Source organism: Dermacentor variabilis, chromosome 4, assembly GCF_050947875.1.
Source record: "Dermacentor variabilis isolate Ectoservices chromosome 4, ASM5094787v1, whole genome shotgun sequence".
NCBI lineage: Eukaryota > Metazoa > Arthropoda > Arachnida > Ixodida > Ixodidae > Dermacentor > Dermacentor variabilis.
In genome coordinates this window covers 63527123-63545859 of record NC_134571.1, presented here as the reverse complement: position 1 = coordinate 63545859, position 18737 = coordinate 63527123, and the positions used below count along the sequence as shown (strand labels likewise).

The 18737-nt window shown below is 45.3% G+C and overlaps 1 protein-coding gene across 2 annotated transcripts in view; it reads left to right on the top strand.

The window, feature by feature from the left end:
• LOC142579298 (uncharacterized) overlaps window positions 1-10795 on the top strand; it is a 109719-nt gene extending 98924 nt beyond the window's left edge. For both annotated transcript variants that reach the window (XM_075689345.1, XM_075689344.1), the window contains exons 3-4: window positions 2408-2560; window positions 5354-10795. In XM_075689345.1, the coding sequence (XP_075545460.1) occupies window positions 2408-2560; window positions 5354-5568 (368 nt within the window). In that variant the 3' untranslated portion in view covers window positions 5569-10795. The remainder of the gene's footprint in view (window positions 1-2407; window positions 2561-5353) is intronic.
• Window positions 10796-18737: the final 7942 nt, after the last annotated feature.

Here is an 18737-nt window from a genome sequence, read left to right as displayed (position 1 = left end):
GGGAACTTAGGCCCTGGCAAAGTCGACGGTATAATGGGTAGCACATCGGGCTGCTGTGCTGAAGGAACAGAGCCAGAAACCGACTGTCGACCAACTTGGAGCACTGAGTATGTTCCACTTGGTCTGTGCAGCTCTCCAATTAACCTTTTATTGCGTTAGCATTCTTAGGGTACTTCACGCACTCTACGAAGGCTATGTGTCAATGTATGTTTGTATCTAACCCTTTTTCCACCTACCTGAGTCAATGGGTAGTCCGTGATGGAATGGTTATTGGCACTGGGTACAGCACAGCTGTTTGAAGAAACTCTTTGACGCCGACTTGGAGCACTGGCTATGTGCAACTCGGTCTGTGCTGGCCTTCAATGAACACCTTCGATGCCAACTTGGGTTCACTTGGTATGTGCCAGTAGGTGTGTGCCGCTCTTTATTGAACGCCTTTGACGACCAACTTGGGTAACTATAGGTGTGTGCCACTGAGAATGTGCCTCTCTTCAATGACAAAAAAGATTAGAACTTGTTGTTGGGCGAGTTGGTAGATATTAGCGAACATGGTTTAACTGCGCGAACAAACGGACCACAAAAGCAGCATGGGACATGGACGGGCGCAGTCCATGCCCCATGCTGTCCTGTCTTTGTGGTCCGTTTGTTCGCGCACTTAAGCAAAGACAAAAAAGATAGCTTGAATTTCTACGATGGTGAGAGGTATAAAACATACGCCACAAGGGTTTCTCAACGATAGCAACCCGACGTATTACCACGCGGCGCTACAAATGCACTGGGTATGCGCCGCTCTTCAGTGAACATCTCACCAACTTGGGCAACCGAGTACGTGTCACTGAGTATGCGGCAAGCGAGGGAACATTTCTCAGCATTCGCAAGCAGCGGCGCGCCACGCTTCTCGTCTCGAAGGCCACGCGCGGACTTATTTCTCGGCAGTGCCACTAGATGGCGCAGCGTGTGCAGAAAAAAAAGCGCGATAGAGTAGCCAGGGGACGTATTCTGTAAGAGTCCACCTAGTGGACATGTCCATTTCGTCTACTGCTGAAGCGCTGATTGGCTGGGGTAGGTTGCACATGAACAGGAGCCAGGCGCCACAGCCAATCAGCAGAAGAGTCCACTATGTCAAGAGTCAATCAGCCAAGAGTGCAAGCAGTAAGAGTCCTCCAGGTGGACTCTTACAGAATACTTCTCCAGGTTGCCGCTTGACACGTTCGCACGCACCGGCGCGCCATGTCTTTCGGAAGCCATGCGCTGGCTTCCCGGCGACCGCACTAGATGGCGCCGAGTGTTCTTAAGGAAGCGCGAAAGAGGAATCCCGCTGCAATATATGCCTCATACATAGCTCGTTTCGACGGTGGCAATACGTTGCGTCGCCATATTGATCGAAATTCCGAAAACGTTGTCGTCGACAATCATCGTGATATGGGTTCTGCGGCTTGTTTTATTCCCATTTGGGTCACAGGGTATGCGCTACTAGGTATTTGCTGCTCTTCAATGAACCTCTTCGACGCCAGCTTGGGTAACTTGGTATGTGTCATAGCGTATGTGCCGCTCTTCAACAACAAAAACATTCTTTGAAATTTCTCTGGTGCTCGGCGGAATCGAACCAGGCCCTCGCAAAGACTTCGTGGTGGCGCCGCCAGATGGCGCAGCGTATGCAGTGGGAAGCGTGAGAGAGGATACCGGCCGCATACACATTTTTGCGTTGTCGGTACGGTGTGTCGCTACATTGCTTCAATGCGAATCGCATTAATATCGACATTCATCGTGAGATGGATTCGACCAAATATTTTTTTCTAATAATCAAACTCTTACCGCGTAATAAATGAAAACGGAGTTTTGAAGGTATATCTTATCCACATAAAGCAATTCGATATTTCTGTGTGGTATTCTTTTAAAGCGCCGAGAGCGAGCCGTTTTGCACCACAAATATCACTAGCGCTTAGGCTGGTAACATTTGTGGTGCAAATATTACTAGCCTAAGTAATAAGTAAATGTGCGCGCGTATCTCGCGCACACTTACACCTATTTTCGTGACATGGTGAGAGACCGAGGGTAGAAATGGGGCACCTAGATTTTCGATGTCGTGAGCGTCATTGCTTTGTGCATAAAGCTATAAAGCGACCCAACATTTTCGAAGCCGGGAACACCGACGGGTTTCCGACAGAAGCTCGACTTCTGCATGTATACGAAATAAGCGACAGCCACTCTTGGTCATAACCAATCTCGTCGTTTTTTCAATTTTTTGCGAACACCCAGAGAATGCTTTCTACCTTTCACTTATTCCTTGCCACAGGTGACAATCTTGCAGATATTATGACCTGAAGTACTTCATTCCCGTTTTCTTTATTATTATTATTATTCGCCGCCATGTATATCCAATAACCTGGCTTCTCTGCCTGCGTAGGTGACGCTGTCCAGTGCTACATATGCAGTTGGTCCCCGAGAAACAAAGCCAACCGGACAGACTACTGCACGCACGCAAACTTCAATCCGGAAAAGAACTTCGCCCACGAGTGTTCCCACGGATGCGAGTTCTTCTCCCAGAACGACCTGAACGGTGAGCGCGCAGAAACGGAAGCCCACACGGGCGTCGAGGAGTGGGCGCGATGCATTGTCGAGTGCTCTCGTTATGCTTAAATCTGATTCCTTTGTGTTCTGACAGCGGGGAAAGATATATACACACACAGGTGTTACAAGACACTCTGTTGCGAAGCCACGCTATCGGCTGTGCTGCCTATTGGCAGCAACGAGAAGCTGGAAGCATGGCAATAACGTTGCATTACCCATGTGGCGGGGTGTTTTATCCTATAAGAACGCAGTATACCTGTATACAGGTTGTTCCAACTGTCATGCACCAAGATTTAAAAATATGGAAATGCCACCTAGCTGGATAGAACCGCGGCACTGTTGTTTGCTGTCGCTTGGAGATACTCAGATTTCTTTTTTTTTTTTTTGCATTCCGCCTAATTACATATTCAGTCTTAATTAATTGGTCAACTTCTCAAATATAATAATTAGATGAAAAGTGTCAATGATAAAATTGTAGAGAAACATGAAAAACTCCCGATACAGCTTTCTGTTGCCCAATACTTGCTACATAAAAGTGTTTTTCCGAGCGTGAAAGAAGCCCGCAAATGCACGCAAAATTGCCGCGCGACTGCCCGCTCGAGGCACCTTACGTAAAATCTCAGGCCACATATACTTGCTTCTATACAACTAATACGAATGTGTATGTGCGAACAGATACATAATTTGTTTGCATAAGCATCCCCAAATGCGCGCCAAAATTTTATGTAGTCCCGCTTTCTTTTCGTCAACAACGTGCTCCAGAAATTTGTTTCATGGAGCCTTGATATTGTTCACTCAGAACAACTAAGTATTACATTTAAATTGGTAAGAATGAGCTAAGCTGTCACTTCTTTTCCTTCCTTTTTTCTTTCATTCCCGAGTGCGATGCAATGCTAATTCCGATGCAAGACGTACTGCTTCTTAGCACTCTGTGCAACAGCTATTGACTTGAGAATAATATGTTACGAGGGGCGTTCCGCGCATGAATTCACGGGAACTCCGGTGGTGTTTCAAATGTTGTGACAGAGAGAGAAAATGAAAAATAGAAAAGCGTGAAGAAATGAAGCGCACTGCGCTGCTACATCTAAAGAATGTTCACTAGCCAATGTTCTACAGTCCAGTCCCGTACTTAAGCCATGTAATAAAAACCACAAACAACATTAAGAATTTAATCAACTTTAGGTCTCTTGTGGCTCGAAAGCGACTTTTATGGGGAAGAAAAACAGTGTTCCGAATGCTTCAACAATAAAAGTAACTGTAATTTGGGCTGGCCTGACTCCAGCTCGATTTAAAAATGCGGAGGCAGGAATAGCGCCGTTCAGAATAGACCGGGCACACATGGCAATAAATTACACAGTAATATGCTGTATCTTACTCCGTTATCAGGGCGTCAAGGTTTGATAGCTATAGCTATTTGCCGCGGCTGCCGTACGCTGCCATTACTGCTTGAATGCTTGGTCGCTTCTATGCAGCAAAAGGACCGGTGACCGGCTAAGTGCCCACCAGCCAACTCTCGATGACCTTTTGTGCATTGTTTTAAAAAATTATGGGGTTTTACGTGCCAAAACCACTTTCTGATTATGAGACACGCTGTAGTGGAGGACTCCGGAAATTTAGACCACCTGGGGTTCTTTAACGGGTACCTAAATCTAAGTACACGGGTGTTTTCGCATTTCGCCCCCCATCGAAATGCGGCCGCCGTGGCCGGAATTCGATCCCGCGACCTCGTGCTCAGCAGCGCAACACCATAGCTACTGAGCAACCACGGCGGGTTGTGCATTGTTACCCTGGACCGATCGGAAAATATATGCTCGTATAGTCACCTGCTGCGTTCTGCCTTCTCATTCAGTCGATGCGAATGTCACCTTATTTCAGCGCTGTGAGGTAATTTTATGACAACCAAACACGAACCACTACTTGATTGTTATTTCTTTTCATCCTGGCGTGAAATATTCTGTTAGCTCGTGACATATCAGTCAGTATGTCATCCAAGAATTAGGTCGGTCAGCACAATGCGAATGTTAAGCAGTTCGCAAGCTTAATAATCGTAGGCACGCTACATTCACTCTCCTTCACACGGACTTTTGAAACTAGGGAGTCGATACGGAGTCAACGTTGTGTTTACGACTGACAATAAGTTAGGGAAGATGTGTGCCTCCATGCGGAGAAAAAGAAAGACAATTTGAAGAAGGAAAGACCCAACAGGAATTATGCAAAGCAGACTAACAAGTTAGCAGAATGCCGCATGTACGTAGTTTATAAAGTTCATTTTAACTATTATCGCTTCTGTGTATGAGTAGACAAGTGGTTTCATTAATCGGATATTAACTGAACATAAACGTTCATTTATGGGTGGAAAACCGTGTAACCTTTCGTTACACTGTTGCGATTGTGAAGCGTACTGCAAAGTTTGCGCACAGTATAGTTCTGTTCAAGCATAACAACGAAGTGCGCCTTATGATCAAGGTGTCGTGGCGTGTCATTACCAGAGGTAGCACATGCGTAAATCAGCCCTCGATTGTCTTGCACAAAGAGGAATTGTCATGCTTAAGCTGTAATGTTTCCCAAGTACCCGCAGATGTCAATAATCGATGTATAGGCGCCGCCTTCGCTTGAGCAAACGCGGATCAGTTTTGTGTCTTCCTTATTTTCCGCCACTGTGCCACCGTTCCGTGGATAGTCGACGTTTGTGTTTTCCTCTTACTTCTTACCTGTGTCCTTGTTAGCATGCCCGTACCCTTTCAGTAACGTGTGCACCTTGAACACCTCTTCGCGCATGCAGGTGACTTCGAGCACGTTCGGCGCAATTGCGCTCCGAGCAACCCTCCGCACAAGGGTTGCCTGACCGAGACGAGCCGGGCCTGGTCCACGGTGCGTTGCATCTGCGACTCGGACTACTGCAACCCGGCGCCTCAGCAGCAGCGGACGACGGCCGCACTTCTGCTGCTGCCTCTGTGGCTCGCAGCTACCGCCGCAGCAGCCAGAATGCCCACCTGAACGCTGTCTCGCTGCTTTCTCCACCCGAACAGAGGGGGCGCCCGTGTTTGAGGAAAATACAACGGAGACGCCGGGCCCTCTGGTCGTAGTCAGCCAGTGGGCGCCAAGAAAAATGCGAGACGCTGTGTGGAAATTATGTAGAGCGGCGAATCGACTAACTGTGACTTTTTGAGTTGCTGTAAATAGACTGTTTCACCCATTACACCTTGTACCAAAATGTTCACCAGCAAGTTTAGCAGAGCTAAAGACAAAGGCTGAGCTCTTCAGCCGAAATGCTAACGGAGCAGAGCTGAAAACAACATGAAGGCTTCCCTAGACGACCGATAAAATTGGGGATAAGTTGAACATTTCTTCTCAGTTTTACTACGAGGAGCACCATGGCGCCCACTGTGGCACTGGGCTCATATGTTAAGCTTATTTATCGGCATCAGCCTGTTATATGGGAGAAATAGGCTCTTGCTAGCGCTGAAGAATTTGGGAAAAAGGATACCCATATTTTTTTAGAGTTTGCCGGTGGACCTTGTTCTCCACAGATGAGTTCGCGAAGGGCTTGGCTTTCGCCTTTGTTATTGCGGTATGGTGCATTTTATACCGTGCTTCAGGGTGAACCTGTGCTGGAATAGCTCTAAGTTGATTTTAATATCTGTATAATTTGTGATGTGCGTACCAGGGAGGCAACGTATTTATTTGTCCCCCTCTGCGTCATATTGTTGGTGTCCCTCACGAACGCTGAATTCAAAGTCTTGTTGTCTTTCAGTGTTCGTTTTGATTGCAAAAGCACCACGCCTATAGCTGTCCAGTGTCGACTGCCGTCAACGCGTGCGAGTTACTTTCTGTTTGAACAAATTAGTGGTTGGTACTGTCGTTCTCTGCGAAACAGCGCTTCAACTTCACAGTTGTTGCGTCGTTAAGTTACCGGAGAAGAAAATGACTTGATTTTGAGTATTTTGGCTTCCCTGTAAATTTATACTAGAGCTGTGTGATTTATAAGACAATCTATGACACTGTCACCTTTATGTGTGTTTACTGCAGTAAGCTCGCAGTTTAAGAACAGTATGCGCCTGACGCGGGATTTGAGGGCACCTTTATGTGCGCGATCATAAGCAATTATGTATTCATAGCGTGCATAGCTGAATGATCAACAGTCGTCGAAACAAAGATGTTTCTCGGATTGAGTCGAACAAGGCACGTCCCTCATTTGAGCGCTGTTGATCGCTTCGTGTCCATTTTCCTGTGTACTGCTGTTTTGTTTGATTGTATAACAGGGTGTGTTTAAATAAGTTATTCATGTTGAAAACAGTGTATTCTAACAGAGCGAAATCACTCCATATTTCCACTTGTGATCAGGCGACCAGGACTGTAATTTAACGCCTTCTAGATAGAAATCCATGTCACCGCAACAAAGTCTCCGATTCTTACGCAATCGCTAGTTCTACGTTTTAGTTTTCAGGTTTCAAATTTCTTATTTAAGCCAAATGAGTCTTCAGAAACGCACTAGAACAACCAAAGTACAAGCTGTTAACCTCCACAGAGTTTTGTTAAGCGCAAGTACGTCAAAGAGGTGTGCCCTCCTGAATGTGTTGCGGCGCAAAATAACCTTTATGGTGTGGGAGGTGAGTAGCATATTCCACCAGCGTGCACCGTGTAGGCTGTTCCTCAAACTTGGGCGTCACGAATCCTGTGTCATTGTAGAGTTTAGAATTTTGTCGCCTAAGATATATTCTAACGTGCTTTACTGCCAAAAAACTGCCGTGAGCGTTCTCTCAAGCATGTGTTTGCACTGCAATGTCTCCGCATCGCCACTTCTTCGAGTATAGAGGACACGTACTAAATATCATATGCTCGTGCATGCAGAAGCCATGCTGTATGGGTTTTCAGCACCACTCAATGTCGTTTCATCGGCCTCTCACCAGTCTCCATGTGCAAGTGTGTCGATATTTTGTCGTCAGCACCTTACGTCTGTATCCGTAAACTGCAGTGTAAAGACTGACTTCCAGCAACCGCTGCTATTGCTAACTTGTAGTGACAGGGTTTGCGCTCACGCTTCATGTGAAACGTCTAAGGTGCAAAGCCTGTGCAGTTCTTAGTGTAAAGAAAATGGTGAACCCACAAGACACCTTGGCATCAGTACATGACTGATTCAACAGTGTTTAAATCGCACCACGTGTAATTGAACGTGTCCCGTGCGAGCAAAATATGTATTGTACGCAAAGACTTCTCCTTTACAGCCAGAAAGCTCTTCGTCAGAAATCTTCGCAGAATTTCGCTTGTATATGTCATTGAGAGGATAAATTTTCGCTAAGAAAATACACATTTCTTTTTCAAAAAACAAGTATGTATACCAATATATTTCACCGACGAGAACATATTTATCTAAAATTACTAATCAACAGTAAACCAAATGCATAAATAGTATTGAAGTAAATTCGAACAAGAAAAGCTTTCGAAGCATAGAAGCTTAAACGTCATGAGCGCTGTCCACCGTTTCGTGCAGATCTTAGGGACCTTCCAGATGACCTTAGCGCATATTTTTTATACACAGCGCAGAGTTTTTTAACCTATAGTTGCTAGCAAAATAGCGCATTGTTGTTGCCAAACATTAATTCCACAGTTAAACAGGGTACACATTAGTCCCTCCTGGTCATTAGTGACAAGTTACATCAATGCACGGTGTCCAGAACTGATTTTAGCGACGACCAGGTAGCCTACTCTTCTTTTTCTTCATAAAGGTACTACTGCTGTCATATACACGTCAAGCGTGCCTAATTAATTCAGTTCTATGATTTTCCATGGAGAATACAGTTGCAATCAGCGTTATTACACAAAGCAGCTAACAGAGTGTACACTTGAAATATTATTATTGTCCCGTCGGATTGGTCACGCGTTCCCATCGCGGGTATGGAAGTCTTTACAGACCACGTGATGCGGTTATGCATTGTCGCGCAGTGAAGTGTCAAGTGTCCTAAGTGAACAATGCAAGTGTACAATGTACATAAGAGAGCTTATTACTAAAATATGCGTTCAATTATAAACTAAAGTTACAGAAAGGTTCGTGCAAAATTCTCGGGGCATTGTTCAGATGCATGGAGCTGGGAACATCTTGTGATATTTTAAAGCGACAGCGTTAAGGGCACCATGTAGCAGAAAATCCGGTGTCGGTGTCGGCGTTGGCGGAGTTGTCCGTGAGTGAAAATTTCCGTGTATATTTAGGTATATGTATACACCACGCTTTGCTATATGACGTGCGGTATGTGAGGGTTATACTGACGCACCATTCTATCACCAAAATTAAGCATACCTTGTCTTACACTCTTGACGAAGTTATTCCTCCGAATCTTGAAAACGACATCCCACAAACAAATGTCACGAAACAAAACACCGACAGCGCATGCCATTTGTGTTAAATATTCTCAGACTTAAATAATAAAAGTGCGAAACAATAACAGAAACCTGGAAATTATGTAATTTTTTTGATGGCGCGGCTGTTCACAACGTGTGGGATCGGTCTGCGCAATTAAGGGGCCGTGCTTGTACCAGAAAGCTCGCCTTCATGCACAGCGTCCGCCGCCAGCGTTTCCCGGTAAACATTACTGTTAAATAAGCTTCAGCTACCGGGAAGCGTGAGAAGCAGTCAGGGATCTTTGAATGACATCGCGTTCCACTCCTAAAGGCGAAGCTTAAGCGTCCTCCAATTTGTTGTTTTTTTTAACATAAATTAAGTTCATTTGGGTATACCTTAATATTGGCTTAAGCCTCCTGCCTTGCGACAGCGCAAAGGAAATATACAAACATGGTCACATTGTACTGCATACTGCTTTCTACAAAAGCACAGCGTTCTTTCGGCCTCTTGCTGTGTTTAGCTAATCGAAAAGCCTGGCACATGTAGCAATTTCTTTTTAAAGAATGCCACTAGATTTACGCTGGTCCGTTGGAATACCTTCGCACGACAAGCACTGTATATGGTAGTTCACTAGCACGTCATCCCAGCACGCTCTTTTTTCAACACAAACTCTGGAAATGAGTGCGGACAAACCAATCCGCGATAGCTGCTGGTGCTGCTTCGTGCTACTTTTATCCTTGCTCAAAAACTTACACCGTCAACTCCCACTCTACCTTGTGTTTTGCAAAAATAAAATAACAGGAACAGCCACTGAAGTACACGACTACATATTTACAGCAGAACTGATAGTTGGGCGAGTTGGTACGAATTCATAGTGAAATATTTAGCGCGCACAATCGACAAGGACACAGTGAAGGGGGTTCCTGTGTCCTCCTTCACTGTGTCCTTATCGATTGTGCGCGCTAAATATTTCACTATGACATCTTTACAAACAGCGTAAGGCCACTTTGAACGTGGAGAATATATATCAAAGCTGCGTATACCTGCAAGGATTGACTTACGTGCTAGTTGGTTCAATATCACAGAGAGAAAAGCGCTTCAAGACGGGTCCTCCAATTATAGCTCGCACCGAAACCCTTCTAAGTCTTCAAGACGGGACACAAAGGAGGAACCACACATAGTTGTTAGTCAGAGTTGTTAGCGCAGTGTGTGTGTGGTTCCTTCTTTGTGTCCCGCCTTGAATCGCTGTTCTTTCCCTGTGTATATCCTCGTACGTTGTTATGTCAGTGCTTATGGTCAACATTACAGCCTCCACAATGCAACTGCAGCATGCTGAAGAACAGATTTTTTTCAAAATTTCGATGGCCTTATTTATAGGTGTTTCAATTATTTGTAATTGACTGAGAGGGGAGAGGAAACTATGCAGGTGTGTTGTTGATCGCACTACTTTTCTTTGCCGCAGCTAATTTCTGCGTACAGCATACAACGTGACTTTGTAATTCGTCATTGTCATCGATTATCGTAAATTTATGTAGTACAATTGTCGTGTTGTAATATACGTTTGTAATGTTGAGTATTTATATGCCTTGCCGTTCTGCCCAAAATTCATCTTATTGTCGTAGCCTGTTCCAAATGTTCGGATAGAAACACACATCCAAATGAAATGTTTGTGTGCAACTTGTACGGGTTATACATTCACTGTGTTGGCATTGTATTCCCCGGCAATTTTCGCGGATGCCCACCAACGCGACTGAGAAAAATGTACATGTACCAATGCTTCGCGTTGATTCTTTAGGCATACCGCCTGCTGCTATTTTAAGAAAGGTCACGAGCATACCTTCCTTCCTATCCTTCAATAAAGCGTGGATATTGGCGTGCTGAAATGTACTACTTTTGCTTTGGGATGGTGTATTGTGCTGCCCTCTGGCTGAGAGGCTATGAGACATGGAGGACAAGAAAACTGGGTTGGAAAGGGCCGTTTTAATCTCCAAGCCAAGACTCATCAGACACTGAAATGGGAACAACTGCTGATGCAAGGAAGTTGACTTCCGAAGGCTTATCAATGACTGGAACGGTTACATACAAGTTCAGTCTTCGCTTTGCTCCTTGATATTAGCTGGCGATGGAGATGGTGGTCGGTTTCTTAAAGCCTGTTTATCATGGAAGCAATGGCAAACAGCTGTTCCTCTTGAGCATGACAGATTTGGTTCGTCACATGTTCAGCAAACTGGTACTTCCAAGGAAGGCAAGTAAAGTAACGTGACAACCTCTTTCTCGCCACCTGACGCCGTTCCGGGAACACGATACAGACCGTCCGAGAACATGCGTAGAAAAAGCACCTGTCCTGAAATATTCAAGTAGCCTCTGTCTTTCTGCATTATAGTGAAATCCACCCTTCGAGCATAGCCATGCCATTTACATGCGGCACATCCAGATTTTTAGTAGGAGCCTGTACTCGTTCCGATCGCAGTACGCTCTCTAGTTGTAGCTGGTCAATGAGGAGTACCAGGCATACTTTTGACTGCACATGAGGTCGGTTTCAAATCGGTCGCGCTCACCGCCCTATCTTTTGTTCGTTTGCGCGACAGTCAAAAAGCCCTGACAGATTTAGCTCGCTCCTGACATTGGCGCCTGAAGTAACGAGGAAAACGGCCGTCCGCATGCCTTCCTAAGCTTTTGTGATACATCCATTGTGTAGACATCGCGCGATGGCGGAGAAGTAACTACTGGCCGGTTCTCCTGCAAATGATACACAATCCGCGGCGTGCGAAACATATACCAACGCCTTGGCCTTCCTGAAGCTCAACGGCCAAGTGTGCGACGGCAAACCACAACAGGACCATCACACCCAGGCACCAAGTCTAATGCACCTAATTTGATTGTGCGCTTGAAATGATTACCTGATACTGCGTGAGCACCACCGCCAAACGGACAACAAAATTGCAGGTAAGATGGCTGTCTACTTATGCACCCGTATTCACAGAAAGTGCTTATGCTAGAATAGCTCGTAGGAGAAATGCGCTGCCCATCCCGACGCTGTACACATTATTAGCAAAGGTGACCAGGCAATGGCAAAAAGCACTCAAAAGTCAATTGAGCCTATGATTTTTCCTGCATAATTAAGTTGAACCGTAATGAAATTAAATTGAGGTTTCTCTTTCGTTAAAATGATAAGGTACACTACTAGATGTGAGTCTGGCATTTCATAAAGTATTACAAACGGACAATGGAGCCCAAGGCTCCACACAAGCTTCATTTTTGTACAAGAAATGGGAAAGTATAATGCAGGCGGAATGCTTCAGCAGGCTTACTTCAGAAATGAATCCAGTCTGCGATTCGCAAAACTACACATTTTGGTCAAGGTAAAAATATCTTTATATTCGTTGTGTTCCTCGCAGTTTTGAAATAACACATGAGAACTATAGTAGCTGAGTTAATACCGACAAGTCCAGCGTCTAAATTTTAAGCATACATTTTTTTATTATATGGTATTTAGGAGATGTCGTCGCCTTTAATTGGCGCCGACTAATCCTTTTCACATAGGGATTTAGAAAAAGAATAGATCATAACAAAAATAGTGAAATCATAACAACACAAATTCCACTAATGTACACTAATGTCACACTATAGCTGAAAGACAACTTCAAATCATAAAAACACAACGTCCAGTTACGTAAGTACACTAATGCCACACTAAATGTGCTTTAGTTTGCGCGAGTGAAGCGCCAATTTTTTTGTTACCGTCAACTGTACTTTCCTTTCCTGACAAATCTTTGTATTGCTTTAACGTTTTTATTTGTAACACTATTTTGCAAGCACGTTATCATTGTAAACATTTTTAGCTCTCACATGTGTAGCTTTCATGTATCGGTTTCTGTTGTCATTTGTTCAACGACGCCCCTTTTACTCAATGCTCCCCTTGGGACCTGTAAGGCACCTTGAAATAAAAAGAATTAATAAAATAAAACTGAAAGTCACCTAATGTACACAGCAACACAAAATCCAATCACATATGTGCACTCAAGCAAACACAAAGTCCGTCCACTTAGTTAGACTAAAATCTGGGCACATAAGAAATCACGGACTAAATTCTTATGAGGGTAAAAAAACCAGGCTTGGACACCATTGGATTGGACAAAGCCGGGTAAAAGAAAAACACAGAATGCGCTATCACACTTAGACACTCTACTCAATACTTTCCGAGAATATTGCTCGCTTCTAGAAATCCTTGAAGGGTCAGTAACGCTCATTTTTGCAATGGGTATGTTGGCTAAGGACCTAAGATCTTCCCGAGGCTGAAGGGCCTGCGATCTCATGCCACTAAATCAAGTGCTAAGCGTTGTCTGTGTGTGTCGTGTCGCGGGCATCCTAGCAGAAGTTGCTGTACATCTTCATCAACGTGGCCACAAGTGCATTTCGCACTATCAGCTCTTAAAATTTTATGTAGACAGTGTTTTGTGTACGCGGTACCTAGCCGCAGACGGTGAATCAGCGTTTCAAAGGCTCTGGTTCTATTTAATGTGGACATTCTCTGCTACAGAATGCAAAGAATAATAGCGCCCATCACTACCTGGAAAAGTCCAGTCTACTCTTCAAAATTACCGCAGTCAAAGTTATACAAATCGCACAGACGTTTTCGTATGCAATTGCGGCTAAGAAACAATTGACAAAAAATGGTTAAACGAGGGTTCGAATTTTATTCGGTGGTCTACCAAAGCGGCAACCAGTTTAGTGATGAGTATGATTCCACCATACCTGTCTACACGAAAGCCACACAAAGAAAAAAAAACTGCTTATGAACTAAGTATTCCATCGTTTAGCCCCCACAGAAATTCAATACATACCATATCACGCGATCCTTGCATTGGGATTTCAAGAATGGAATGTTCTGGTGTGTATAAACGGGTTACACACTTTTTTTTACTGTAAAAGAGGCCATCGTTTCATGATTTCTGTACGATAGATGACAAGAAAGAAGACATCGAACACTTTCTGTGGCCGTGCCCGAAATTCCAAGATGAAAGGGATGCTCTACTGCAAATATACAACATAATGACCTTCCATATACGTGCCTGCAACACCTTGTGTTCCCCCGAAGGACCAGCTATAGCCCCCAAAGAAACTTCACGTCTTCTTATCGCATTCTTAAGAGAGACTGGTCTGATGGACATGTGGGGAAACACCACAGTGATTCCATAAAATACGCTCGGGCGGAGCAATTGCTGGCCTTGGTCGCTAGGCTAAACCCGCCTGTTGCTGCAACTCACCGCCACCAATCGTGATTTCTCGATTCACTCAAGCACTGCGCTCAAGTGGCAGAGATAGTAGGTAAAACCAGAGACATGGCGACGTCGCGGCATCTCCTAACACTACTTGCAATACTGTGTCTCATTTACGCACACCTGTATGCGTGGCCAAAGCTAGCCGGAGGACGCGACTACTCGTTGCGAAACAACGAAAGGTAAACAATTGTTTCCTGTTTTGTAAACAGACGCTTTTTTGCCACGAGCGGGCTTTTCCAAGCACTGGAGATCTGGAGGTGGTTGCTGGTCGTAAGGAAGAGGTAGCCTCAAAGCTTCGGATATAATAACCTCATTAAATGTAATTGCTTCCTAATTTTGTCGTCAACGAAGAACATACTTTCCCGACACATGTTGTTTGCTAGGCAATCTGATTAGTGATATTGACGCATAGAAGAACACACTATATAGTACAGCGAACGACTGGCAAAAAATCTAACTGAGAAGCTCTCATCAGGTCCAGTACACTGTATTTTATGTATGCGTATAAGCGTTGACATTAAGTAGATGTCGGGCCCGCACATACCCAGGCAAGGCAGACGGTGCCCTTTTGGTCATCTGTCGAACTTCACCATAATGCATCAGCGTAACTCAATTGGCAGCATTTTCAAATATAGGTATTTCATCAGATCGGACATATTTCGACATCTTTCAGTTAGCAACGTCGAGATAGTACTCCTTCTTAGTAACGTAAGCATTTGCGTCACTTAGTCGTATGCTTTCCATGCTGCGATTTATAGCAGTGTTTGCTAGTATAAGGGAGTACTTTCTCAACGATGCTAATCGAACGTTGTTGAAATTCCATCGACCTTTCTAAATATCATTTTTAATATATTTTTAATGCTACCAATTCGGTTACGCTGGTACATTGCGGTGAAACTCGTCAGGTGGCCGAAGGGGCGATTCCCAGAATTCCTGTAGACGCGTTTAGTTTTCTCGTCTCTTTGCAAATGACGTCTTGCTGCCCAACATGAAACAGAGACTTCAAATGTTGTAAGCGTAAACTGACTTCACTGTCTTGAAACAGTCTGTGCCCCAGACAGAAATTCCAGAAACATTGAATTATTTTTCTTTTCTAGGTGATGACCGCATAACAGTGTCAGGATGAGAACGCAGTGAACACATTTCTTTTTCTCTCATCCGATGGTTTTTAATACACAAATGCGCCTGATGGTGCCACGCATGTTCTTCGCGCATTTTATTTGCTCTTCCTGGGTAATGCGGTCTTGCCGTCGTTACAATTCCTCAGAGCATTAAGCGAGGAATATGGTAGGTGGAGGTCGCGGGATCAAATCCCGGCCACGGCGGCCGCATTTCGACGGGGGGCGAAATGCGCAAACACCCGTGTACTTAAATTTATGTTCACGTTAAAGAACCCCAGCTATTCGAACTTATTCCGGAGTATCCCGCTACGGCGTGCCTCATAATCCAATCGCGGTTTTGGCACGTAAAACACCATAATTTAATTTCTGTGTTTCGTGCGCAGCTGAGGCCTCAAGTGCCTTCATTAAGAAATTCAAAGATTTACCGCGGGTCTTACAACTGAAATACGTGTTAAACGCTGAAATCACCTTATCGGACAGCCTGTGAACCAATTTCGACGAAATTCGTTGCATCAGAGAGTAAGCTAAATTTTACCGGTTAATGAAACCACAATGTTGATTGATAAAGGTCTCAAAGCTATCACAATAATTGCGGGGGGGGGGGGGGGAATACGCTTAATAGAAACATGCAGATCCGACGCACTGTGTGAATCTGTAATTGTACCCGCCGTGGTTGCTCAGTGGCTATGGTGTTGGGCTGCTGAGCACGAGGTCGCGGGATCGAATCCCGGCCATGGCGGCCGCATTTCGATGGGGGCGAAATGCGAAAACACCCGTGTGCTTAGATTTAGGTGCACGTTAAAGAACCCCAGGTGGTCAAAATTTCCGGAGTCCTCCACTACGGCGTGCCTCATAATCAGAAAGTGGTTTTGGCACGTAAAACCCCAAATATTATTAATCTGTAATTGAAGCTTTGATTAGCTGACAAGGCAAAACGGCGCCCCATGACATGCGCAGTGGTTTTAGGCCGACGAACGCGTCCCGTAACCTGCCAGTCATCAACCGCGGTGGAAGCGGACGCTGCATTGCGACGCGAGGCGTTCTTGCGGCTAGAGTATCAACAGCTGATCAAGAGCTTCTACTTGCAGAGACAGCCAACGACCACCGTGCAATGACGACGAGAAAAAGCAAGGTCTCGCTGTGGTTCGCAAAGAAAGTTTCGCTGTAAAATTCAAGCAAGAAGTTCGCAACTCTGAAATTCTGAACCAAAAGTAGATGTCGCAATTCCGCGAACTATTTCTGCTAGTCTAAAGGTTGCCGATATGACTTGTATAGCTTACACCTTAAGTGGCGCGTTACATTGCTTGCTTGAGCTACGTAGGTGCCCAACTCCCAAATTAAGTGTATACTTCAGAACGGTGTATGTCTATCAATTCTGCCCACTTTAGATATTCCAGTAGATGCGGCTACCAGAATTGTGATTCATTTTGTCAGCGAGATCAGCAGTTGTAAACTCCATGCGACCTACATACAACTACCTATAAGTGTCTATAAGCGGCCTATGAGTCGCTGTCAGCCAATTTGTAGCAACACAAAGAAAAGACAGAATGAAACCACAGAAGTCCAAGCGAACGTTGCACACAACAGCATGTCCAAGTCATCTGTAGTTCTTCCCAAGCAGCAGCGATTTGCGCGTAAAAGAAGAAACAGCGTTTCTTCCATCTTGATTTCTTTCTCTCTTTCCTTCATTCAGCCGGAAGTCGTTCCTTTCAACGGCCCTTTATTTGATTTACACCGGGAGCGTGAGGTGCGATAAAGCATGGCGCTGGAACTTTGTGCTTCGTCCTTTGCATATCGGATGTGGTCCTGCGCCTCTTCGTCTGCCCAACTTTGCATATAACGTTTAGCCCGTCTACACATTTCAAGTTTTCTTTGCGAACTGTCCCGGATTTTGCTGACCGTGGCTGCCGCACGGTTCAGCTGCTGCTTCTTTGGCGAATAGTTCACATAGAGGGGGAAAAAATGAGTTGATATTTTGATGGTTGGATCAAACCTCGATCTGCCAGCATAGCAGCCGGACGCTCCAACTATTAGACTACAGTTCTTTTTTTTTTCCTTTTTATTTGTTATAGTCTGGTTCGACAAGTGCAGCATACAGGAGGACGCAGTTAAAACATGGCTGACGCAAGTCGGTCCAACGATCCGTTTAGAACAAGGTTCCCTAGACAAAGCAGCCACTTTTTCTACCCGTTAGACCATGGACTGCCCGGTGACCCAAGCTGGCAGGAAAACGGTTAGAGACAAACATAGAAACATCCCGGAAAGCACGTGAAACCCCAAGAATGGTAATCGTATTGAACGGAGGTTTTAACTCGCGCAAACACTAGCGCATACCTGCAGGAAAATCTGGATTAGAGTCCTAGACCGTAAAACTTGTACTGAAAATCTGCGCCCACACAAACTTTTTCTCAAGTGCTTTTTCTGTGTGCCATACTCGCCTTATCGTCGTTGAGTATGCTCTTTTTCTGTATCGCACGTCGGACCAAACAAGTAACAGGCGCCTCTAGGAGTCGTCAATATATCCCTTAAATATATTTAGTTAAAAAGTCAGTGCCCTTCCCCTCTGTGAAGAAAGATGACCAGCGAAGCTGTGCATGTAGGCTCCTTAATGGCGGACTGCACCTCCGCCGCGGGTCGACCCGGTATTGCATTATACTCGGGATCGGCATACGTATAGGGAGTTCTGTGTCTACACATGGACACGATCCTGGGGAAACTAGCCCTTCCGATAAACTTCGTTCTCTACCCAAGGGATCCCCCCGCAAAGAACGGGCTTTAGTAGACAAGGCCCGCACGGATTTCGGCCTAACTGATGACGTTGTATCGCCAAGTGTCGAGCATTCATTCCGGAAAGGGGAACGGGAACTCTTGCCGAAAAGGATGACGGAAATGCAGCAGATGCTACCACAGCAACCATCATCAATAGCACACCATGCAACAGATGATATAACCGCCGCCAGTGTGGCATTTGCTTTGGGAATGCCCGGGCCTCAAAACCACACGAAAGAAATACCGCGGACACGCATTCTCCGTCGAAAAGTGAACGACTCCAGTGCGGACCGACGCGAAACGTGTCATCCGATCTCTGTGGGACTTCGCCCTGGAAGCCGGCCTCATAGGGCAACTCGCTGTAAATCGACCGAAGCCCTTTTCCTTTGTCCTAACCTGCACTATCCCTTACCCCTCTACTTGAGCCGAAGTGCCATTTTTTTGGCGGTAAAGCTTACTCATTTATATAACCTGCTCCCGCAAATACGCCCAGGCGGAAGGAGGCCGCACGAGCTGAAAACGCGAGCGGCGAGAGATGTTGCCTACACAACAAGGAAGAGAGCGTTGAGCGGAGAACAGCGCGTGGTATGCGCGGATGAACGCTCGCGACGCGCGCGTTGACCAAAGGTTCTTTCAGGGCGCCCCCGCGGCTGAAGC